We start from the raw sequence: 22222 nt of genomic DNA, 5'->3' as shown, positions 1-22222 counted from the left end.
GTCCTCCAACCCGGCAGCTAATGGCCAAAGGGTGCGGGCCTGGGGGCTGGGGCCGAGGGGACCTACTTCTGGCCTTGGGTCAAGGTCAGCAAAACTCCCAGGAGCGCGAAGGCCATTTCTGCCTGAAAAGTCCCCGAGGAGGCAGTCTGCAATGCCTCAGCCCTCAGGTTCCCCTTTCCTTTTTTTTTTTTTTTTTTTTTTATATTAGAAAAAGCATTTTTGTCGCCCGAGCCACCGCGGAGGTTGCTGCGGAGAAGGGCCACCCTGGCCCGAGCAACAGTCTCTGGGAAGGAGCCGAGCCCGCGAGGCCCGGCCGGACCGCAGCGGACGCCCGGCGAGGCCAGGCAGGAGGCCCGGCGGAGGCGAGCGGGCGGCGCGGCCGCCGGCGGGCGGGAAGGCCGGCGGGGAGGGCGCGCGAGCAGGAGGGAGGGGCGAGCGCCGCCCCCGCGCCGCGCCCGCCGCCGCGCCACCTTAAGCTCGGGACCCCCTTAAGGGCGGGCGCGGAGCCGCGCGCCCGGAGGCGGGGTCTCCCATGCAAATGAGGGGCGTGGGTCGGCGGGGCGGGGCGGGCGGGGCGCTGACCTGACGTCAGGCCGGCGGCCGGGGCAGTTGGCTCGGCGGCGGCGAAGCGGCAGGAGCGGCGGCGGGAGCGGGGCCGCGCGGCGGGGCGCGGGGAGCGGCGGCGGCCGACCCGGAGCAACATGGCGCCGGTGGGCGGGGGCGGGCTCCCGGGCGGCGGGCCGGCCCGAGGGCGCCTCCTCCTGGCGGCGCTGCTGCTGCCGGTGCTGATGTGGGCGCGGGGGGCCCGGGGCCAGGGCGACCCCCAGCGGGGCGCGATCCTGGGCATGAGGCTGGCGAGCTGCAACAAAACGTGTGGGATGAACCCAGATGGCATCATCTTCGTGTCCGAGGGCAGCACGGTGAACCTGAGGCTCTATGGCCAGAGGCTGGGCTCCATCTCCAGCAACCTGATCTCCTTCACCGAGGTGGACAACTCCGAGGCCGTCCACAACTCCACCAACTGTCCCGAGCTCACCAAGGACCTGGTGGTCCAGCAGCTGGTCAACCTGAGCCGCGGGAACACGTCCGGGATGCTGGTGGTGCTCACCAAGTTCCTCCGGAGGAGCGAGAACATGAAGCTGTATGCATTGTGCACCCGGGCAGGGGTGGACGGGCCCTGGCAAAGGTGGACCGATAAGGACTCGCTGCTCTTCATGGTGGAGGAGGGTGGGAGGGTCCTGCCCCTCTGGCTGCACATCCTCCTCATTATGGTGCTGCTGGTGCTGTCGGGCATATTTTCTGGCCTCAACCTGGGGCTTATGGCCCTGGACCCCATGGAGCTTCGCATCGTGCAGAACTGTGGCACCCAGAAGGAGAGGCGCTATGCCCGAAAGATCGAGCCCATCCGGCGCAAGGGCAACTACTTACTCTGCTCCCTGCTTCTGGGAAACGTGCTGGTCAACACCTCCCTCACCATCCTTCTAGACAACCTCATAGGATCTGGGCTCATGGCGGTGGCCTCCTCCACTATTGGCATTGTCATCTTTGGGGAGATCGTACCTCAAGCCTTGTGCTCCCGACACGGCCTGGCTGTGGGTGCCAACACTATCATTCTCACCAAATTCTTTATGCTCCTCACCTTCCCCCTCAGTTTCCCCATCAGCAAGCTACTGGATTTTGTTTTGGGCCAGGAGATTCGCACCGTTTACAATCGGGAGAAGCTGATGGAGATGTTGAAGGTAACAGAGCCCTATAATGACCTGGTGAAAGAGGAGCTAAATATGATCCAGGGTGCCCTGGAGCTACGGACCAAAACCGTGGAGGATATCATGACCCAGCTCCAAGACTGCTTCATGATCCGCAGCGATGCCATCCTGGACTTCAATACGATGTCGGAGATTATGGAGAGCGGCTACACCCGCATTCCCGTGTTCGAGGACGAGCAGTCCAATATTGTAGATATTCTCTATGTCAAAGACTTGGCCTTCGTGGACCCCGATGACTGCACCCCCCTCAAGACCATCACCCGCTTCTATAACCACCCAGTACATTTCGTCTTCCATGACACCAAGTTGGATGCCATGCTGGAGGAATTCAAGAAGGGTAAGGCCTGGTGAAGTTCTGCCTGTTAACTGGCTTTGTGACGCCTCTTGTTTGTTCGCTTGCCTGTTTTGTGTCTGCTGGTCCTAGTGTGTCTGCTGGTCCTAGTGTTTTTGTGTGTGACTGCCCATCACTTCCTGTGCCTCTGAGGTGAACGGTATTTGGGGCGGCAGGAACGGTTCCTAAGCATCTGCCGTCTGCCAGGTACTGTGCTTTGTACTCTAGGTGAATCAGAGCCCAGACAACACTTGTGCACTTGGAGGGATAGAGCAAGGCCTCAGGAGCTATGAAGCAGGACAGAGTAAGGCTGATGCCTTAAGAGAGGCCATGGAGATTAGAGTGTGGGCCCCCACATCTGATTGGGGGTGAGGTGTGGAAGGGGCTGGGGACCTGGGAAAACCTTCCTAGGGGAGGCAGCATCTGAGGAGAGCCTGAAGATGTGGGGAGACTTGGTCCCTGAGACAAGAGGACCCCTACAAGGAGCCAAGCACCTGAGTGGGGAAGCAAAGGCTGTGCCTGTGGCCCAGCAGGTGGTCCTGTTGAGCTGGGTTTGAGCTCTGCTGTTCAGTGGTCAGTGGGGAGAGGCTGATGTCAGGGTGGAGAGTTTGCTCGGAGCTAGGAGCTGTCGGAAGTTTTCGAGCAAGAGTGATGTTCCTGGGGCTTCTCACCCACAGAAGCTGGATTGGGAGATCTCTGGGTTCCCCACTCAGAACAGTGCCAAGTAATGCTTTCGACTATTCAGCAGAAGCAAGCAGATCAAGTTTTGGTTACTGTTCTGTCTTTTCCCAGGCGCCAAACATAAGCTTCCCTCCTGTGGTCTGCTGGAAATCTTCAGCTGGCCGTGCAGTGCCTTGTGTTTTTTCTCACATGGGTTCTTGGCCAGTTCTCAGGTAGTTAGAAAGGCGCTTGGAGGTTTTACTCATCAGCCTCAAAGCTCAGGGCACACACCCCTTTCCTTACGTCCAACAAAACTTTCCTCCCACCTCTGCCACTCAGAAGTCCTCAGTGGCAGTAAACAAGCCAATTATGGAGTGAAACCCTCCTAGGCCAAAGGGAGTGAGGAGGCAGAAAGGGAAGCTCTTTATAAAGGAATGGGGGAGGGGAGGGAGCACATCTTAAATCCAGGATTTTGCTTCCCTTCCCCATAGGTAGAGCTCCTGCTGGCTAAGGCAACCTGCCAGCCTAGGGCTGGGAGCAGCTTCTGCGCTCCAGCGGGGAACAGGCCTCAGATGCTTGTCAGTCAATTATTTCATGAGGTGGGGAGAGAGCCTGGAACTGGATGGGTCCCTGGTGATGGGGTGGGATAGGTAGGAGCTGGCCTTGCCAGGTTTGCTCTGATCAGGGCCAGAGTGGGAGATTGGTCCCCTCCCTTTTTCAGAGGGACAGACTGATTTCAGAATCTCTTCGGACAGAATGAACCTCAGCATCAGAGCTGAGAAGGATTTGAGTAACATAAGTCCAAGTGCAAGACAGCCTGGTAAGGTGGCCTTATTGCAGAGAGACTGAAGGGATGTGGACATCTGGTGGTGATGGCACAGCTCTGGGGGAGCTTTGCAGGTGCAGGCCCAGGCCCAGGCAGCTGTTTTGTTTTGTTTTAAAGATTTTATTATTTATTCCTGAGAGACACAGAGAGAGGCAGAGGCATAGGCAGAGGGAGAAGCAGGCTCCCTGCAAAGAGCGAGCGTGATGTGGGACTCGAACCCAGACCCTGGGATCATGCCCTGAACTCAACCACTGAGCAACCCAGGCATCCCCAGAACCAGTTTCTTCCAGGTATCCAGTCCTGGAGAAGAGCATTGAGGATCTGTGCCCCACCCCCACCCCGCAGCCTCCTGGCCCTGAGGACTTCTCCCTTGTTGCTTGGTCAGGAATGGGGTTAGGACTCACCAGGGCGGCATCCAGCTCCCCACCTCTGTGGTCTTTGGGACTGTTGCTGGTGACACACCCAACAAGCACGTTTGCATCATTCAGCTTGGATCTGGAGCCAACCAGTATGGATTGGCTTGGCCAGGCTTCCAGCCCCTGATCAGGAGGGCTGTGCTCTTGTGAGTAGGAGCTTCCTGGGTCTTGGCAGGACTGTCTTTGGACTCATCCTTGTAGAAAAAAGTACCACTTCAGGAAGCTGCAAAAACAGAGCTAGCATCTTTCAGGCCAGAGTTCTGCTGAGTGGAATTCTCCAGATAGACATTTTAGTTCACTGGAGTCTTCTTAACAGAAGCTGGTGAACAGGAGCCTGAGCCTGAGCCCTAGCTCCATGGAAACTCAGGCACCGTCTACCCAGTGCAGCACGAAGCCCTGAATCTGTGAGTGCGATAGGATGGTCACCCTTCATGGGCTCTGCCTGCAGCTTTGTGGTCCCGGCATCGTCACCCATTGCTACCCTCCCTGGCCTAACCCTAGTAGGGCCTCTCCTAGATCTTTCCATCTGGCATTTCCCTTTTTAGTCTGAGACTCTCTTGGACGAGGGAAACACTTTACACTTGCATCTTAAAAGATTTTCTTTATAAATCTGGTGTTTGGAAGGCTTCTTTTTTAGCTTAGAAAAACAAGTGGTCAAGGTTAACATCAAAACAAGAGCTGGGGGCCTGCCGAGTGTGGCCTGTCTCCCCGTCTTTACTATGCTTCAGTGGATTCTTCAAGTTGGGTAAAGACCTGATCTCTACCCGTCTTTCTGCTCTGGGTGTCATCCTCTTTTAAGGTCATTTTCTCTCCTCCTTGCTCCCCAGCATTATGGGCTCCTTGTGGGTAGGGATCATGCCTTATTAATGTTTTCACCACTCAGTGCCTAGCAAAGGGGTGGGTCTTTAGTAAATGTTTGCTAAATGAATGAACGAACGAACAACTCATGAATGACTGACAATGTGGCAAGCCCTGCTGGCCTTCTCGCAGCTCCTCGAACACACCAGGACACTCCCACCCCGGGGTATTTGCCCTAGTTGTTCCATCAGGCTGGAATGTTTTTCCCCAGATATTGTAGGCCTCTCTCCCCTCCCTCGTGTCTGCTTCAGCTTCACCTTCTCAGGCCTTCCCCTTGCTCTATTTACAACCATAACCTCCCCTCCTGACTTTCCTGACCGCTACCCTGTGTTACTTTTTTCTTTTTCTCACAGCACACATCTCTTTCTAACAACTCCATAATTTACACATTTACTGTGCTGTTGATCATCTGTCTCCTCCTGTTAGAACGTTAAGTTCCAAAGAGCAGAGCTTTTTGTTTTGTTCGCTCGTGTATCCCTAGCTCCTAGCATGGTTCTTGGCACATAGTAAGAGAAGATGTCACTAAAAGGTCACTGAATGAATGAATGATCTGTTAGATTTGATACAGAATTATCCCCATTCCATTGTGTTAGAATTTTGAGGAGCTGATAAGGGGTAAAGAAGAATAGATATTGTGTTATTTATTATTCAGGAGACTTGATATTTCTAGTTGCACCAAGAATGACGGAGAAGCTCCTACAATGACATATATATTAATGGTTCAGGGGCTGAGAAGCAGAGTTTGGGATCTTGAGTGTGATACATGGTTCCCCTTTCCTATGCCTCAGTTCCTCTGAATAAGCGGTTCTTTACCATGAGGTGTTATACATAGCTTCACTCATTAGTGTGAGTCATGAAGATGCTCCTACAAACACATTTCAAGACAGGCTCCGAGAGTCAGTGCAGGAATGGGCCTGAGCTTCCCTTAGAGACTAAGGCAGGGTTACAGCTTCCCAGCTGCTTTGCCTCCTAACTCAAGGCATTTATCATTAGAATTTTTTTTTTTTTTTAAGATTTTATGTATTTGAGAGAGAATGTACATAAGCAGGGGGGAGGGGCAGAGGCAGAAGGAGAGGGAGAAGCAGGCTCCCTGCTCAGCAGGGGCTCAATCCCTGGGGCTCAATCCCAAAACCTGGAGATCATGACCTGAGCTGAAGGCAGACGCTTAACCGACTGAGTCACCCAGGTGCCCTTGTCCGTAGATATTTATTGAAGCTCATACTGTTTGTAAGACACAGAGCTAGGCACCACAGACTTCAGGAGTTAGACCATCTGGTTGGCTAGAGCTGTGAGGCCACTGAGAGGCTCATGCTGTTTGGACCTTGGTCTTTTGACTTAACACCTCACCTAGAACCGTTTGCAGTACTGGGTGTTGTGGTTGGCTCTGTCTACAGCTTGAGATCTTAGAACAGAGGCTCCCTGGGGCAGCCTGGGTAGCTCAGTGGTTTGGCACCGCCTTCGGCCTAGGGCCTAATCCTGGAGACTCAGGATTGAGTCTCGCTTCGGGCTTCCTTTGTGGAGCCTCCTTTCCCTCTGCCTGTGTCTCTGCTTCTCTCTCTCTCTCTCTCTCTCATGAATAAATAAATAAATAAAATCTTAAAAAAAACAAAACAAAAAACAAAAAACAAAACAAAAAAAAAAACCAGAGGCTCCTTGGGCCACTGCTGGCCTAGTTGCATTTTTTTCTTCTTTACCAAAGATGCCCTCCTAGATACTGGAGGCAGAATAATGAATGAACTCTCCCAAGTAGAAGTCAGAAGCTCCAGCCCCACAATGAAACCCACCTTCCAGCTCTCAGCTGTCCCTTACTCTGTGACATTCCTGCCCCCCCTCAGGCACTGGGCTTCTCTGTAGTCATCTTATCTTTCCCCACCTATTTTATAACCATATAGCCCCCTGTAAAGACTTGGGTTTAAACTCCACCTAGGTTGGTCTCCGACCCCATGAGGTGACTTTGGACCTATTACTGGCCTTGTAGAAAATTAGCAGGTTTATATATAGAGGGGGAAAAAAAAGCTAGAAATGTTTTCATTAAAAACTCCTCCCATATTTCCATCTCTGTCGCATCACACTTCTCCCATTTACTCTTCTCTTCCTGAAACAACTTTATCTAGTCAAGAAAAAATAGTGCATAATTTTTGCATTCACTTTTGGTTCCTACCATCTGACACACTTTAAGTATCTTATTTCCCTTTGTTTGCTTATTTCACTCGTTTGTCGCAACAAACATCTAATTTTTTGAGGCCTGTTTGTCAGACACTGTGCTTGGTGTTGGGAATCAGGACTAAAGCAGCTCTATTGACAGAACTCACAGTCTAGCAGGGAGACAGACTTTGTAAACAAAGCTTACTCTGCACAGTTCAGGTAGGTGCAATGGGGCCGAGGAAGGCCTGGGCCTGCGAGACGCTTCTGAAGTCAGAGTAACAGGACTCGGTGATCATTTTGGAGATGTTAGAGTCAGGGCCAGGAAGCTTTTGTGAACGTCTGAGGTTTCTAGCTAGGGATTCAGGTTGATGATGTTGTCATTTAATGGAAACGGGGAGAGAAAGAAGCAGAGACAGTTTGGAGGGTTGGGGGTGGGGTATATTATAGTGATGGGATCTTTTATCGGACTTCTCTGTGCTCACCAGAACTTCTCAGGCCAAAACGTGCGCCCTAACTGCCTAGTTGTTTTGTTAAAACGCAGAGGTGAACTCGGCGGGTCTGGGTGTGGCCTAAGAGACTGTATTTTTTTTTTAAGATTTTATTTATTTATTCATGGGAAACAGAGAGAGAGAGAGAGAGGCAGAGAGACAGGCAGAGGGAGAAGCAGGCTCCATGCAGGGAGCCCGACGTGGGACACTATCCAGGGTCTCCAGGATCAGGCCCTGGGCTGGCTGAAGGCGACACTAAACCGCTGAGCCACCCAGGCTGCCCAAGAGGCTGTATTTCTGACAGGCTCTAAGATGATGGCCACTTTGCTGGACCACACAGAGCAGCACAAGGGTGCAGACCATCCAGGCAAGTGTGCAGGTGGAAGTGCCCACGTGGGCCTTGGGAGTGAGGCCAGGACCAGGGTTAAAGGTTTGAAAGGCAGCCGAGAACAGGCAGGACATGCAAAACATGTAGAAACCCCGTCAAAGTGGCTCCTTGGAGAGATGAAAAAGAGCCAAGCAGGCGTGGTTTGGGGAGCCTCCTGGGGAAGCCAGATAGGGTGAGAGCCAAGCACAGACTGTGGAGATGGGTCAGTTAAGTCACACGATGCTGGGAGAGGGCAGCTGCAAGAGTGGAAAGCGGAGGCTGCTACACACCTGGCCTCCTGCAGCTCCACCTGGAAACAGGCGCCAGCTGAGCTGGTGATTTGATCTGGAGAAGCTGCCCCAGGGGCAAGTGTATGTGAGAGAGTGACAGGAGCTGCCCGCTCAGGCAGAGGTGCCAGCCGGGCTGCTGACACATGCTGGCCAGGCTCCTCGTCACTGTCTCTTCGTGGGGTGCTCGCTGGCATGGAGCACGGCCGCTGTGGATAGGCTGATCCGGTGCTGGGCAGCAGGCAGCTGCACCTCTTCCCCGAGGGGGCCTCATACCGTTGGTGGACCAGCTTCCACACAGGAGCCAGGACTGAGCCTTCTGTTGAGCTCATCCATAGATGATTGAGCCTTCATCAGCCTCCCATTGACAGATCTTGTCCTAAAGCTTGTGCTCCAAAAGGCACTGCCTTGTGTCTATGCCAAATAGAAGCTTAGATCATACTGAGATCACACTGATGTTTCCTTTTCAAAAGTCTTATATTTCCAATTAGAAAGCCCAGCTCCAGAGTTTTCCCAAACATCTCTGCTCAGGACCTTGAAAATACACGCGTGCACAGAAACACCAAAGCACAGGACTGTCCCACAGGAGAAATGGGTAAGGGGGCAGGGCCTTCCAGGAAGTAGATGTCTTCCTGGTCAGCGGAAGTCAGGGAAGACACTCCAAAGGAGGTGGTATTGCAGCTGGATCTTCAGGGGTAAATCGACATGACTTTTCCACTTCTTTGCTTCTTGTTCTGGGAGAACTTGGACAAGACCACAAGATGAGAAAGGAGCTTATCAGTCGTTGATACTAACATAGGGTAAAAGGGCTTCTGCATGTTGTGACTGCTTCTCAACCCTTTCTGTGGATGTGAGAGTTATGGAATTTGCTAGGGGTGCCCGAAATGGCCCTTGGCTAAGACGACAGGACACAGCAGCCATTTGATCCAGTCCCCTCCTCTCCTTTCCTGAACCACTCTGTCTGCTATCAGGCACAGCCTGTAACAAGGTGTTTGCCTGACCCATCCCTCAGGTTATCCCTCTCATCACACATGAGTGTGCCATGACTTTCAGTCCTAAGAGGCTTTTGGCTGGTCCATTTCACAGACTGGAGTCTGGACTCCTGAATCTCTTCTTGTTCCACTTGTTATGTGATTTTCTTTTTACCAGTGGCTATCATAAAAGAGATACATCTCATCATCGGACCTTTAGAAAACACACAAAAATCTAAACAAAACAGTTCATGAACTTGTGATCTGGGGAGAACTTTTAATATTTTGATTTATCAGGGCACCTGGGTGGCTCAGTTGTTAAGCATCTGCCTTCAGCTCAGATCTTGATCCCAGGGTTCTGGGATCAAGTCCTGCATCAGGTTCCCTGCTCAGCGGGGATCTGGTTCTCCTTCTCCCTTTGTCTGCGGCTCTCCCTGTCTGTGCGCTCTCTCTGTCAAGTAAATAAATAAAATCTTTTTAAAAAATCTTTAAAAAATATTTTGATTTATTACAATAACCTCTTTAGAAATTTCCTCTAAAAGCCATGTCATAAACAGCAAGATCAAAACCATTTTCATTCTACAGCCATGTAAAGTTTCCTATTAGCCACTCATATGTATTTTCACATTGAAACCATTGTGTAGGGACGCCTGGGTGGCTCAGCAGTTGAGCCTCTGCTTTCGGCTCAGGGCGTGATCCCAGGGTCTGGGATCGAGTCCCACATCAGGCTCCTTGCAGGGAGCCTGCTTCTCCCTCTGCCTCTGTCTCTGCCTCTCTTTCTGTGTCTCTCATGAATAAATAAAATCTTAAAAAAAAAAAAAAGAAAGAAAAAGAAACCATTGTGTACATTGCCCTTTTTTTTTTTTTTTAAGATTTGATTTTATTTATTCATGAGAAACAGAGAGGCAGAGACACAGACAGAAGGAGAAGCAGGCTCTCCATAGGGAGCCCGATGCAGGACTTGATCCGGAAGCCCAGGATCACGCCCTGAGCTTAAGGCAGACTTAGCCACTGAGCCACCCAGGTGTCCCCAGTGCCCTGTTTTTTGGAACCCAGTTTTGATTGGTTCTTCAGATTTCTCCTCCAATAAGACAAGAAATCCCTTTTTATCTTTGGGATTCTTGGAGGAGCTTCTTGGAGGGTTTCCCCAGACTAAGGGCTGGGCAGCACTGTGTGGCTGATGAAAAGGTGAGCCCAGAGGGCTGTGGTGTGCAGCCTCCAGCCTGGTGAGTTTTTTTTTTTTTTTTTTTTTTTAGCCGCTAGCCTATTTTGCTGGGGGTTAAACCTGGTGTTACTGAAGTATTCCCCAGAGGTTATAGTCAGAGTCACTTCCATGCTGCAGGGCCGATTTACTGTGACCTGGGCAGGGTTCTTGAAAGACTGGTTTCCCTGGGCTCTCTGAAACGCCTGGTTTCTGGCCAACAGGCAGCCAGGAGCCTTGGTTGGAAGGAGGCTCTGTTCCCCCCACCCTAGGTAGACTTACTCTCACACACACATGTCCCCCCCATAGATACAAGGACAGGCTTACACATACACACACATATATATACGCACCTGCCCTCACACAGGCATGCTTAAACACACACTTACCTGTGCCCTCCCCTCCCCACAGGTAGGCAGACTTACATTTACTCCTCTAAGCAGGCTCTCACACACATACACAGATGCATGTACACACACACACACGCACAGTCACCTGGAATCCTGCTTTATTTTATTTTATTTTTTAAGATTGATTTATTTATTCATGAGAGACACACAGAGGCAGAGACACAGGCAGAGGAAGAAGCAGGCTCCCTGCAGGGAGCGCGATATGGGACTGGATCCCAGATCCCGGGATCACGCCCTGAGCCAAAGGCAGATGCTCAACTGTGTCCCTGGAATCCTGTTTTAAATTTAGTCCCCGGGGCACCTGAGTGGCACAGTCAGTTGAGTAGCCAACTCTTGGTTTTTGTGTTTTTTTTAAAAAATATTTTTTTAATTTATTTATTCATGAGAGACACACAGAGAGAGAGAGGCAGGTGCAGAGAGAGAGACAGAGACACAGACAGAGGGAGAAGCAGGCTCCCTGCAGGGAGCCCGACGTGGGACTCGATCCCGGGACTCCAGGATCATGCCCTGAGCTGAAGGCAGACGCCTAACCGCTGAGCCACCCAGGGATCCCCAGCTCTTGGTTTTGGCTCAGGTGGTGGTCTCAGGATCCCAGGGATCGAGCCCTGTGTCAGGCTCCAAGATCAGCGGGGAGTCCGCTAGGGATTCTGCCTCCCTCTTCCTCTGTCCCTCCTGCTGGTACACTCACTCTCTAATATAAATAAATAAAATCTTAAAAAAAATTAGTTCAGCTTTCATCACACTTCTGTAAGTTTAAAAAGTGAGTAAAGCTTATGCAAGTGGAGTTTATTTCATGAAAGGCTCAAAATAATGATTGACTCGGGGTCTCCAAAAAAATTTCTTTGGTTGCTGGTGATTTGGTTACCACGTTAGTGACCGTATCCATCTCAGAGGGCGGCGGTGAGGACTCAGTGAGGTAAGGCACATAAAGTGCTTAGCCTGGCGCCATTGTCCTCATATGATAAAGGTTAGCCTTTTTTTTTTTTTTTTTTTTGAAGATTTTATTTATTTATTCGTGAGAGACACAGAGAGAGAGAGGCAAGCAGAGGGAGAAGCAGGCTCCATGCAGGGAGCCCAATGTGGGACTCCCTCCCGGGACCCTAGGATCACGCCCTGGGCCGAAGAGGCGCTAAACAGCTGAGCCACCCGGGCTGCCCAAGTTTAGCCATTTTAAAAAATATTATTACTATCCAAAGGTGCCCCAGTTGGCGCTGATCCCAACTTGGGCTGCGATGGTTCTCATATATTGGCTCAAGTGGTAGGCTGCCCCACTATCGGGGCGTGGTGCCTTTCTTGGAATTCTCAATATATCGAGGTCAAAAGAGCCCACTATATAATTGCATGCTAATTCAGATACCATCTTATCTGGGTTCGAGTGTGTATATTGAGGGTAACAGAAGCCAGAGCTTAAGAAAGGAAATGTATGGAAGAGAAACTTAAAACTGAGCAGATTTTCCTCATTTACTCAGTTATTTGTTTCCTTCAAAGTAGAGAAACTTAAGCCTGCCATCCTGATTGCCCGCACATTTGCGTTCTATCTCCAGGAGCATAATCTGAGGTGGTGGTGATGGTGGTAAGCCAGGCAGGACAAGGGGCAGGGCCACATGTACCAGTTGCTCTTCTCCTTGGGTTGTTTCATGTCAGCATTCTGCCGTGGCCTGCTCCCTCACTGGTGTCCCGGTTAGGGAGAGAACAGGTGAAGATAGAAAAGCAGGAGAATAGAGGGGGAATCCAGGGAGCAGAGATTCCCCAGGAGGCCCAGTCTCCCTGGAAATGCCCCAGACCCAGAGCTCTGGAAAAGGGTAACAGCAGACAGCAGAAAGAAGGAAGAAGTGCCTTCATTAATGGTTAACCTTTATTGAATACTTAATTAATCTCCCAATACTATAGATAGGAACTGAGACTCAAAGAGGCTAAGAATCTTCTCCAGACAGTGACAACTAACTGGCAACTCCAACTGTTCTCCTCCAGAGGACAAGCTCTTAACCTCTGCTCTGTGTTGCTCTTCAGGAAGATTGTGGATATTAAGAAAGATGAGAAGATTGGGAAATTCCAGTCATTCCAGCCTGGAAAATTTATTGTCACTTCTAGATTTTTGTTTTGTTTTGTTTTTTTTTAAACTGAGGTACAGTTGACGTATAACTTGTTTCAGGTTTACAGGATAATGATTCCATATTTTTATAGATGCTTGCCACAGTAAGTCTAGTTAACTATATCTGTCACTCACCATACATAGATACAAAATTTTTTTGTACAGGATAATGATTCCATATTTTCAGGTTTACAGGATAATGATTCCATATTTTCAGGTTTACAGGATAATGATTCCATATTTTTATAGATGCTTGCCACAGTAAGTCTAGTTAACTATATCTGTCACTCACCATACATAGATACAAAATTTTTTTTTCTTGTGATGAGAAGTTTTAAGATCTCTTCTCTCTCTTTTTAAAAAAAAAGATTTTTACATTTATTTATTTGAGAGAGACAGCACAAGCAGAGGGAAGAGGGAGAGGGAGAAGGAGGCTCCCAGCTGGGCAGGAGCCCCATGTGGGGCTTGATCCCAGGACCCCAGGATCATGACCTGAGCCAAAGGCAGATGCTTAACTGACAGCCACCCAGGTGCCCCTAGGATCTGCTGTCTTGGCAATTTTCAAATATATGATATGATGTTATTAATTGTAGTCACCATGCTGGACATTACATCCCCAGAACTTCCTTATCTTCTAACTGGAAGTTTGTATCTTTTGACTACCTTCCCCCATATTACTCACCCCCTCCCTCCTGCCTGTGTCAGCCACCTAGATTTGTTTTAAAGTACACTTTTCGGGCAGCCTGGGTGGCTCAGCGATTTAACACCATCTTCAGCCCAGGGAGTGATCCTGGAGTCCCGGGATCGAGTCCCACATCGGGCTCCCTGTGTGGAATCTGCTTCTCCCTCTGTCTGTGTCTCTGCCTCTCTCTCTTGGTGTCTCTCATGAATAAATACATAATATCTTTAAAAAAAAAAGTACACTTTTCATTGAGGCAAAGCGCATAAATCATAAGTGTATGACTTGATAGTTTTTCATGAAGGCACACCCCTGTGTAACCACCACTGAGTTCAGGAATTAGAATATTACCAACACTGTAGAAGGGTGTACCCTCTAGGGTACCCTTCCAGTCAGTCAACTGTTCCTGTACCCCAGTCATCATGGGTTAATGTTTTAATGTTTTCGGTTTCTGAACTTTTTTTTTTTTTTAAAGATTTTTATTTATTTATTCATGAGAGACAGAGAGAGAGAGAAGCAGAGACATAGGCAGAGGGAGAAGCAGGCTCCACAGAGGGAGCCTGATGTGGGACCTGATCCTGGGACTCCAGGATCACACCCTGGGCCGAAGGCAGGCACTAAACTTGCTGAGCCACACAGGCATCCTGTGAACTTTTTTTTAAAAAGGATTTTATTTATTTATTCATGACAGAGGGAGAAAGGCAGAGACACAGGCAGGAGGAGAAGCAGGCTCCCTGTGGGGACTCTGATGTGACACTTGATCCCAGGACCCCAGGATCACGCCCTGAGCCAAAGGCAGACACTCAACCATTGAGCCACCCAGGCGTCCCTGTTTCTGAACTTCTATAAGTGAATCATCTGTATGTGTCTTTTGTGTCTGGTGCTTTCTGCTCAACGTAAAGGTTATGAGTTTTATCCATGTTATATGTAGCTGTAGTTCATTCCTTTTCGTTGCTATATAGTATTTCATGATGGAAATATATCAAGATGTTGATGACATTTCGATTGTTTCCAATTTGGAACTATTTAAAAAAAGGCCACTAAAAATTGTTTGCTTGTGCAGGTCTTTTGATGATGTCACATAGGCATTTCTATTTATTTATTTATTTATTTATTTATTTATTTATTTATTTATTTATTTATTTTTTTACATAGGCGTTTCTGTTGGGAATATACCTAAATGTGGAATTGCTAGGACATAGTATAGGCACAGATGAGACAGTTTTCTGGAATGCTCTTTGCTCTAATCAGTTTACATTCTTGTCCCCACGGGAATAAACTGAATGTAAACTGTATTGTTGGCTCTTTATTTATTTCATTTTAGCCAGTCAGGTAGGTGTGTGATCGTATCTCGTTGTGATTTTATTATACACTTCCCAAGTGACTAATGATGTAGAACACATTATCATATGCTTAGTATCCATTACAGGTTAGTGCTTTTTATATACTCTTTAAATTCTTTGCCTGAACACAAGTTAGGAATCTGGTATCTTGTGCTATCTTCTAGAAGATATCTTCTAGAAGATGTTTGCTTTTCACATTTTGATCTGTAATCCTTCTGGGATTTATTTTTATTTCTGAGGTGTTACAGTCTGATTCTTTTTAAAAACCATATAGATTAGCCAGTTAGTCCAGTACTGCTTATTGCAAAGACTGTCTTTCCTCACTGAGCTGTGGTGTATGTGTGGGTCTGTCTCTAACTCTTAAATTCTATTGGTCTGTTTGTCCTTGTTCTAGTATGACATTGCCATACTTGGAGTTTTCTAATATGTTTCGATATTTGGTAATAATTATTCTATTCTTTGTTCTTCTTCAAGATTACCTTGACTATTCTTTCACTTTTTTCCTGAGAATGTAATGGAATTGGATTGAATCTAGAGATCCACTTGAAGACCTGACATAGTGACGAATCGTCCAATCCATAGACATGGTGACTTCACCATTTGTTGATGCCCTCTTACTTTCTTCTCGATAATGTTTCTTGTTGAAGTCTTACATATCTTTTCTTAGATGTATTCCAAGGTATTTGATGATCTTAAGAGGTGCCTTTAAAATATCTTGTTTTCTGAAATGTTGGTTGCACATTGTTCCAACTGGGGTGTGCTGCACAGATCTGTGCTGCACAGATCGATGCTTGCCACCCGGAGTTAGTGTGAGACCCACAGCCATCCACATGCTCCCTGCACTTCAGATACCAGTCACAAGTTGCCCCCCCCCCCCCACTGGCTGTAAATTTAGGGTTTCCGCGACACCCCCCCCCCCCCGTCAGGTTTAATGATTTACTATAATGACTTCTAGAATTCAGAGAAGTGCTACACTTACACTTACAGTTTTGTTTTAAAAGATACACATAGGATGAGGTCTGGAAGTCATGGATGCTGAGCTTCCACACCCTCTCCCACTGGGGTTGGGGTGTGTCACCCTCTGGGCAGGGGTTGGGGTGTGTGCTAGAGTGAGGGTGTGTCACCCTCTGGGCATGTCAGTGTGTTTACAGTGAGAAGCTCCATTGAGCTCTGGGGTACAGAGGGTCTTTCTTTTTTCCTTCCCCACCCTCCCTGGGTACAGTCCAGTTTTTATCAGGATTTCATTACCTGGGCATGAATGATTTAGTTATTGGCTATGCAATTGGACTCAGTCTCTAGCACGCTTCTTTCCCTGGAGGTAGGACAGCTGAAAGTTCTGACCCTCTAATACTTGGGCTTTCCTGGTGACCAGCCCTGCCCTGAAGCTATCTAGGGGCCCACCTGGAGTTGTTCATTAGGATAACAAAGCCACTTCTGTTACTCAGGAAATTCCAAGAGATTTTGAATCTCACTCCCGTTCAGGGAGCCGGAGTCCAAGACTAGATATATTCTTTATAACACAACACAAGTGTGGATAATTTTTGTATAGTGACCTTGAATCCATTGGTCTTGTTAAATTCACTCATTAATTCTGATAGTCTATCTTAGATTCTTTTGAATTGTTCACACACATAATTATGTTGCCTGTGAATAAGGACAGTTTTATTTATTGCTATACCTTATATATTTTGTATTTTGTTCTTGCTTCATTTCATTGGCTGGGACCTCTAGGACAATGTTGAACTGGTGACAGTGGGCATCCTTGCCTCATTCTAGGTGTCAGGGGGAAGCTTTCCTAATTTGTCAGTAGGTATGATTTTAATGTAGTTTTTTGGTAGATTTCCTTATCAGATCAAAAAATTTCCCTTTTTTAATTGGCTAATAATTTTTGTAATAAATAGATGTTGACTTTTACAAAATGCTTTTTAAATAACTGTTGAGATGATGGAATGATTTATCTCCTTCATTCTGAATTTCACTGATTGATTTTTTAAGATTCATGCATAAACATTTATTGCATAACTGGAATAAACCAGACCTAATCATGATGTATGATCCTTTCCACATATCGTTGGATTTGATTTACCAATATCTTTATTTAGAATTTTGGCATCTGTGTTCATGAGAGAGCTCTACAGCTGTTTTTTCCAGCCATTAAACAATCACCGAGGAAGGCATTGTGAGACAGCTCTGGTAGGGTTTTTTGTTTTTGTTTTATGGCAGGAAAAATAACTGTTTAGTAGTTAAGTCCTTTTCCATCTTCTCAGCCCAGTTCAGGTGAGCAAGTTTGAACATATCAAGGAATATTCTTGCCCTCTTCCACCTCCTCCCTCTGTTTCTACTTGTAACAGTATAAGCCCCACATCAAATGTTGCTGCAGTTTTTCTCCCTCTTCAGGTTTGGATGTGAGGTCTAGGATGATTTTTATAGTTTGTAAATTCTGAACACAGTGTGTGATTACCAGTTCCCAATGGGAGTTCACCAAGATTTTTTTAAAAAGTGCTTTTTCTCTCTTTATGTGTGTATGCGCCTGTGTATGATGTTGATGGGATTACTAGGTTAATTAAGGAGAAAGCTAGCCCCAAACTTTAATGTATCTTGATGTCAGTAGCTAAGCATTTAGCAGAATTTCCTGTTAACATCTTCAGGACATACACACATGGGACATATGGGCTCATTAATAATGGTCAGTCTTTTAGATTGATTATTTTGTAGGTTACCAGCTGGTTGCACAAACAGGGCCAAAGAATGGGTGCCTCACGTGGCAGTAAGGGAGCTTTGAGTCTGTAAGCAGTTGAGCAGAGAGGTATTGATTAGGAAAGGGGCTCCTCCTGGTGGGGGGATGGGGTGGGAGGCTCCATGGCCAGGAGCCAGGATAACAGAGGATGAGGCCAGCGGTGCTCCTGAGAAGAGAGGACTGGTGGAAAGGGAGAAGCAGTTTGCTGTGAGGATCCAAAGTGGAAAGGAGGCTGGGGACCCCCGTGGCACCTCTTGATCGATTGCTTGCCCCTGCCCTTCCCATGCTCAGGGAGGCATTGTCAGCCAGGCCAGGGCCAGCGTCTCCTCTCCACTTCATTTTCTTCTGCTGCGCAAAATTGCTCTAGTTCCGTGTGTTCCTCCCTGCCTTCTGAATTGTCCCTGGTTGCCACATCCCTGAGAAGACATCAGCGGTAGATCTGACCACACTCCTGAGATAACCTAAGAAACTTAAAAACAAAACAAAACACCCAAACCTATCTTTTGACCCAGTGATTATCCTAGAAATGTATCTGAAGGACACAGAGATATAACCAAATGTACTTACTACAAAGATTTTTGTAATGGCAAAAAAAAAAAAAAAAAAAAAGGAGAGGGGGCACAATTTAAGAGCCCAGTGGGAATTGGGATTATTTACACATGTGTACGATGAAATATTATGAGGCCTTTCAATTTTTAAAAATATTTTTACGACATGGAAAAATACAGAGAATATGAACTATTTATAAATTATTTAATTTAAAGAGTAATTAAAAAAAGATAGTTACTAGTAGTTGTGTTTGGAAGGCAGGATTAAAAGTGATCTTAATGTCCTTCTTTGTACTTTTGTTACCAATAACAGGAAAAAATATATATATACAAATTAGGGGTAAAAATCTTTATCAGATTGGGGAAATTAGAACACTTGGTGTTGATGATTTTAAGGGATTATGTATTTAGATGTGGTATTGTGTTCTATTGTGGTCTGTGTTTTGAAAGAGTCCTTATCTTTTAGTGATACTAACTGAAATGCCTGTAAAATTTATAGATGTTTACAGATAAAATCTGAGATTTGCTTCAAAATAAGCCAGCGGGTAGGAGGAAAGAGGAAACAAGATTGGCTGCAGGAGTTGGAGTAGTTAATTGTGAAGGGCCCTGAGGGTGTAATTATATTATTTCCTGTACTTTTGTAGATGCTTGATATTTTCCATCATAAAAGGTTAAAAAATTAGAGACTACCGGCTAAATGAACAATCAAAGGCACGAAGGCTAAATGAACAATCAAAGGCACTGAAGACCCATCCCTGGGTGAGAGACCAGTCTTAGGGTCTCCTTGACATCTGCTTGCCAACAGCTCCACCCCTGGGATGCTCGGGTTGAAAGATTATTTAGAGAAGCCCCATTTCTGAATTCTAGTTTACTCCCCCCCGCCCTCCCACACAATGTGATCCTGGGCAGACCTTCCCTGAGCCTCAGTGTCCTCCTGTGAATAGTAGCTGTGCGAGGGATAGTGCCTGGGCTCCCCTCCCTGGAACATGCTCAGCCCCACTGTTCCATAGCTGGGGGGAGGTGGACCCAGAGGGGGACACCTGACTAGCTACTTTGAGAGGGACAACTAAGGTCTGGCCATCCTTTCAGAGCTCTAAAGGAGCTCTCCACACTTTTTTGTTCATGCTGACCTATGAGAAAAAACGTTTTTTAAAAATCTGTATCTCCTTTCATTTAAAAATTGTATACATGTACCATTTTACCCATATGTATATTATAAAACAAACACAAAAGCTTTTAAGAAGATGAAATAATCATTATTTTGAGATGTCTTGGTAGTTTCCACTTCAGGTTATCTCTAGTACATGCTTTATATTCTTCCTCAAGGCAGAAAGCATCCTTGTGGGATTCATCATTACTGATTGGTGACTCTAAGTTGATGTTTCAAATAGTTTTCTTGACAGTTTAGAATTATCTTAGCTCCCCATTCCTCAGTTCCCCCATTACTGGTGTTCCCCACTGCTGGCTGATGGAGGGCTGGCAGGGGGAGGAGAGGGCCAGCTCTGGACTTTGTAGGTGCATGTTTGCCTCACTCTGGGATTTCCTAGCTGGTGGAGTGGGTGGGTGGGGAGTCTGGTTAAACAACTGTCTGTTTAATGAGCATTAATATGGTCACGAGTGCTCAACATAATCTGTAAGCCTGTGACATTGGGCACACCTCATCTGTAGTTCCTCTCACTTTACTGGAGAGCCATGGAGTGAGGATGAGAACCCCTTCCCACAGGCCCGGACGCATGCACACCTGCTCAGAGCCTACTGTCCGTCTGTATATACACGAAAGCTAAAGTTGTTTATTTATCTTGGAATACAAATAGATGTGAATGGAGTCTGGGATGAATACCCCTTTGGAGACCCTGTCCTAGAAGGTCCCAGATGGGCAGTGTCGGGCTGTGTTTTGTCTTGCTCAGAATGGCTGGGCAAGTCTCCTGGTAGGTCTCTAGAAATGCTTTTCTGTTTTGGCCAGCTGGCCGCAAAGTCTGCATTTCCCTTTCCCTTTTCTCTGTGTCTGGCCTTCTGTCATTTCCTCTCTTTTATTTTTCCTGCTTCACTCAGTTTTTTCCTTTTTTGTCTTGCCTTCCATTTTCCTTTTCTTTTTAAAAACATGACCAGCTATGCTGGCTGTATTTATTGATGGCTTACTTATTGGGCACCTGCTGTGTATTTATAGCCTCACGGCCAGGCATTAAGGAATGCATCAAGAACCACCAGATATAACTTCTGCTGGCAAGAGTAAAAATCGGGAAGGGAGTTTGGAGATTTCGGTCAGATTTGGCTGGTGCACAAACCCTTTGACCTAGAAGCTCCACTGCTGTACCTGTTTTGGGATCTCACGTGCATCGAATGACAGAGCACAGGAAACAAGTGTGTGTCCATTAGTAGGAGAGAGAGAGGGTTAAATCCACCCTGGCATCTACCAGCATAACACTCCATAGGGGAAGTAGAGGGAGTTCTGTGCTCCAGTGACATCGCTGAATGTGAAATGCAAGGTGCAGAAAGGTGTAGTATATTCATAATTAAAATGTAAAAATAAAGTAATATATTTATTGTAGAAACTTTAAAAAAAAGATTTTATTTATTTATTTATTCATGAAAGACACACAGAGAGAGAGAGAGAGAGAGAGAGGCAGAGATTCAGGCAGAGGGAGAAGCAGGCTCCATGCTGGGAGCCCGATGTGGGACTCCCCTATCACGCCCTGGGCCCAAAGGCAGGTGCTAAACTGCTGAGCCACCCAGGGATCCCCTGTAGAAACTTTTAGAAAGGAGGAAAATGATTAGGAAATGAAAGTCCCCCTTATCCCACCACTCAGAATATGAATATATTTAGTGTGTTTTCTAGTAAGTCAACAATGAACCAACTGTATTGCTTTCTTCCACCCCTCAATATGAGACATAATTCTTATCCTTTCTGATTATAAATGTAAAACTAAGAAAGTAATATATGCTGATTTTAAAATCCATTAAGCAAAAGCAGAAGAAACTGGTGTAGTTCGCTTATTTTCTTGTTTTGTAACTTTTTGCTTTACATAATTGGTGAACCACTATCTCTTTAAATACATTTCTGTCTACATCAGCCTAATTTTTAGTGGCTGCAATACTGTGTCATAAACCACACTGGATGGACCCTCGTGGGCACAGCTTGCCCACTGGCCTGGGTTTTCCCTTTGTCTTAAGGTCTTTCCTAGAAGTGGAAGACATGGCTGAGGCCAAGGTCTTGCACGTTTTCCATGTTGACACATGCCGCCAAATCCTGAAGAAAAGAATATCATCATTCTCTCCAGTACAGGACTGTTTTAGTCTCTGTGGTCCGCCAGTATATTTTTATTTATATATTTAAAAATATTTATTTATTCATGAGAGATACAGAGAGAGAGGCAGAGATATAGGCAGAGGGAAAAGTAGACTCTCTACGGAGAGCCTCATGGGAACTCAATCCTAGGACCCCAGGATCACAACCTGAGCCAAAGGCAGATGCTCAACCACTGAGCCACCCAGGCTTCCCAGTATATTTTAATTTATATTAAAATTGAGGGTCTCATTTGTGTTCTTTCAAGTGGCTTACTGATTAAACAGCTCACTCCCTGGCCCTCTCTGCTTAGGGATACTTAGGGAAACTTCTTTTTGTGTGTAGTTCTCCCACCCTCTTGTTGAGGGGTGCTGGGGTGGAGGGCTGTGCGGGGCGGGTCTGTCTCCTGCTGCGCTGCTCCTCTGCTTCCTCACCAGGCCAATGCTGCCCCGCCTGCATCTTCTTATTGGGATGGGCTGCCCCTCCTGCTGATGGAGGTCAGCGCTATTAATAGTCAGCTTAATGCTGCCCCTGACCTGGGTGGAGGGAGGAAAGAGGGGGATTCCCAGGAAATCAGGGTGCTCTGTCACCTGCAAGTGCAGACCTATGGACTGCGGCCCCGTCTTCTGGCAGCCAGGCCAGCACCTCTTCCCAGGGGAGGTGCCCAAGCGCTCAGGGCCTGTGTTGGGATCCTGGGAGGTCAGGAGGTGGGGTTTGTTGGGGGACCAGTGAGGAAAATGCCTGGGACACCAGTCTTAGATAGTGGCAATGGCATGTGTGATCTGAGGCCTCTGGATCTTCCACACGAGAAAAA

At 47.2% G+C, this 22222-nt stretch overlaps 1 protein-coding gene across 4 annotated transcripts in view; it reads left to right on the top strand.

The window, feature by feature from the left end:
• Positions 1–622: 622 nt before the first annotated feature.
• The window catches only part of CNNM4 (cyclin and CBS domain divalent metal cation transport mediator 4), a 39157-nt gene continuing 17557 nt past the window's right edge, over positions 623–22222 (top strand). For all 4 annotated transcript variants that reach the window (XM_025992529.2, XM_025992528.2, XM_025992530.2 and 1 more), the window contains exon 1: positions 623–2103. In XM_025992529.2, the coding sequence (XP_025848314.1) occupies positions 702–2103 (1402 nt within the window). In that variant the 5' untranslated portion in view covers positions 623–701. The remainder of the gene's footprint in view (positions 2104–22222) is intronic.

The sequence above is a fragment of the Vulpes vulpes genome, chromosome 16 (assembly GCF_048418805.1).
Source record: "Vulpes vulpes isolate BD-2025 chromosome 16, VulVul3, whole genome shotgun sequence".
Lineage (NCBI taxonomy): Eukaryota > Metazoa > Chordata > Mammalia > Carnivora > Canidae > Vulpes > Vulpes vulpes.
The sequence above is the reverse complement of the archived record's forward strand: the minus strand, read 5'-3'. Positions and strand labels throughout refer to the sequence as shown.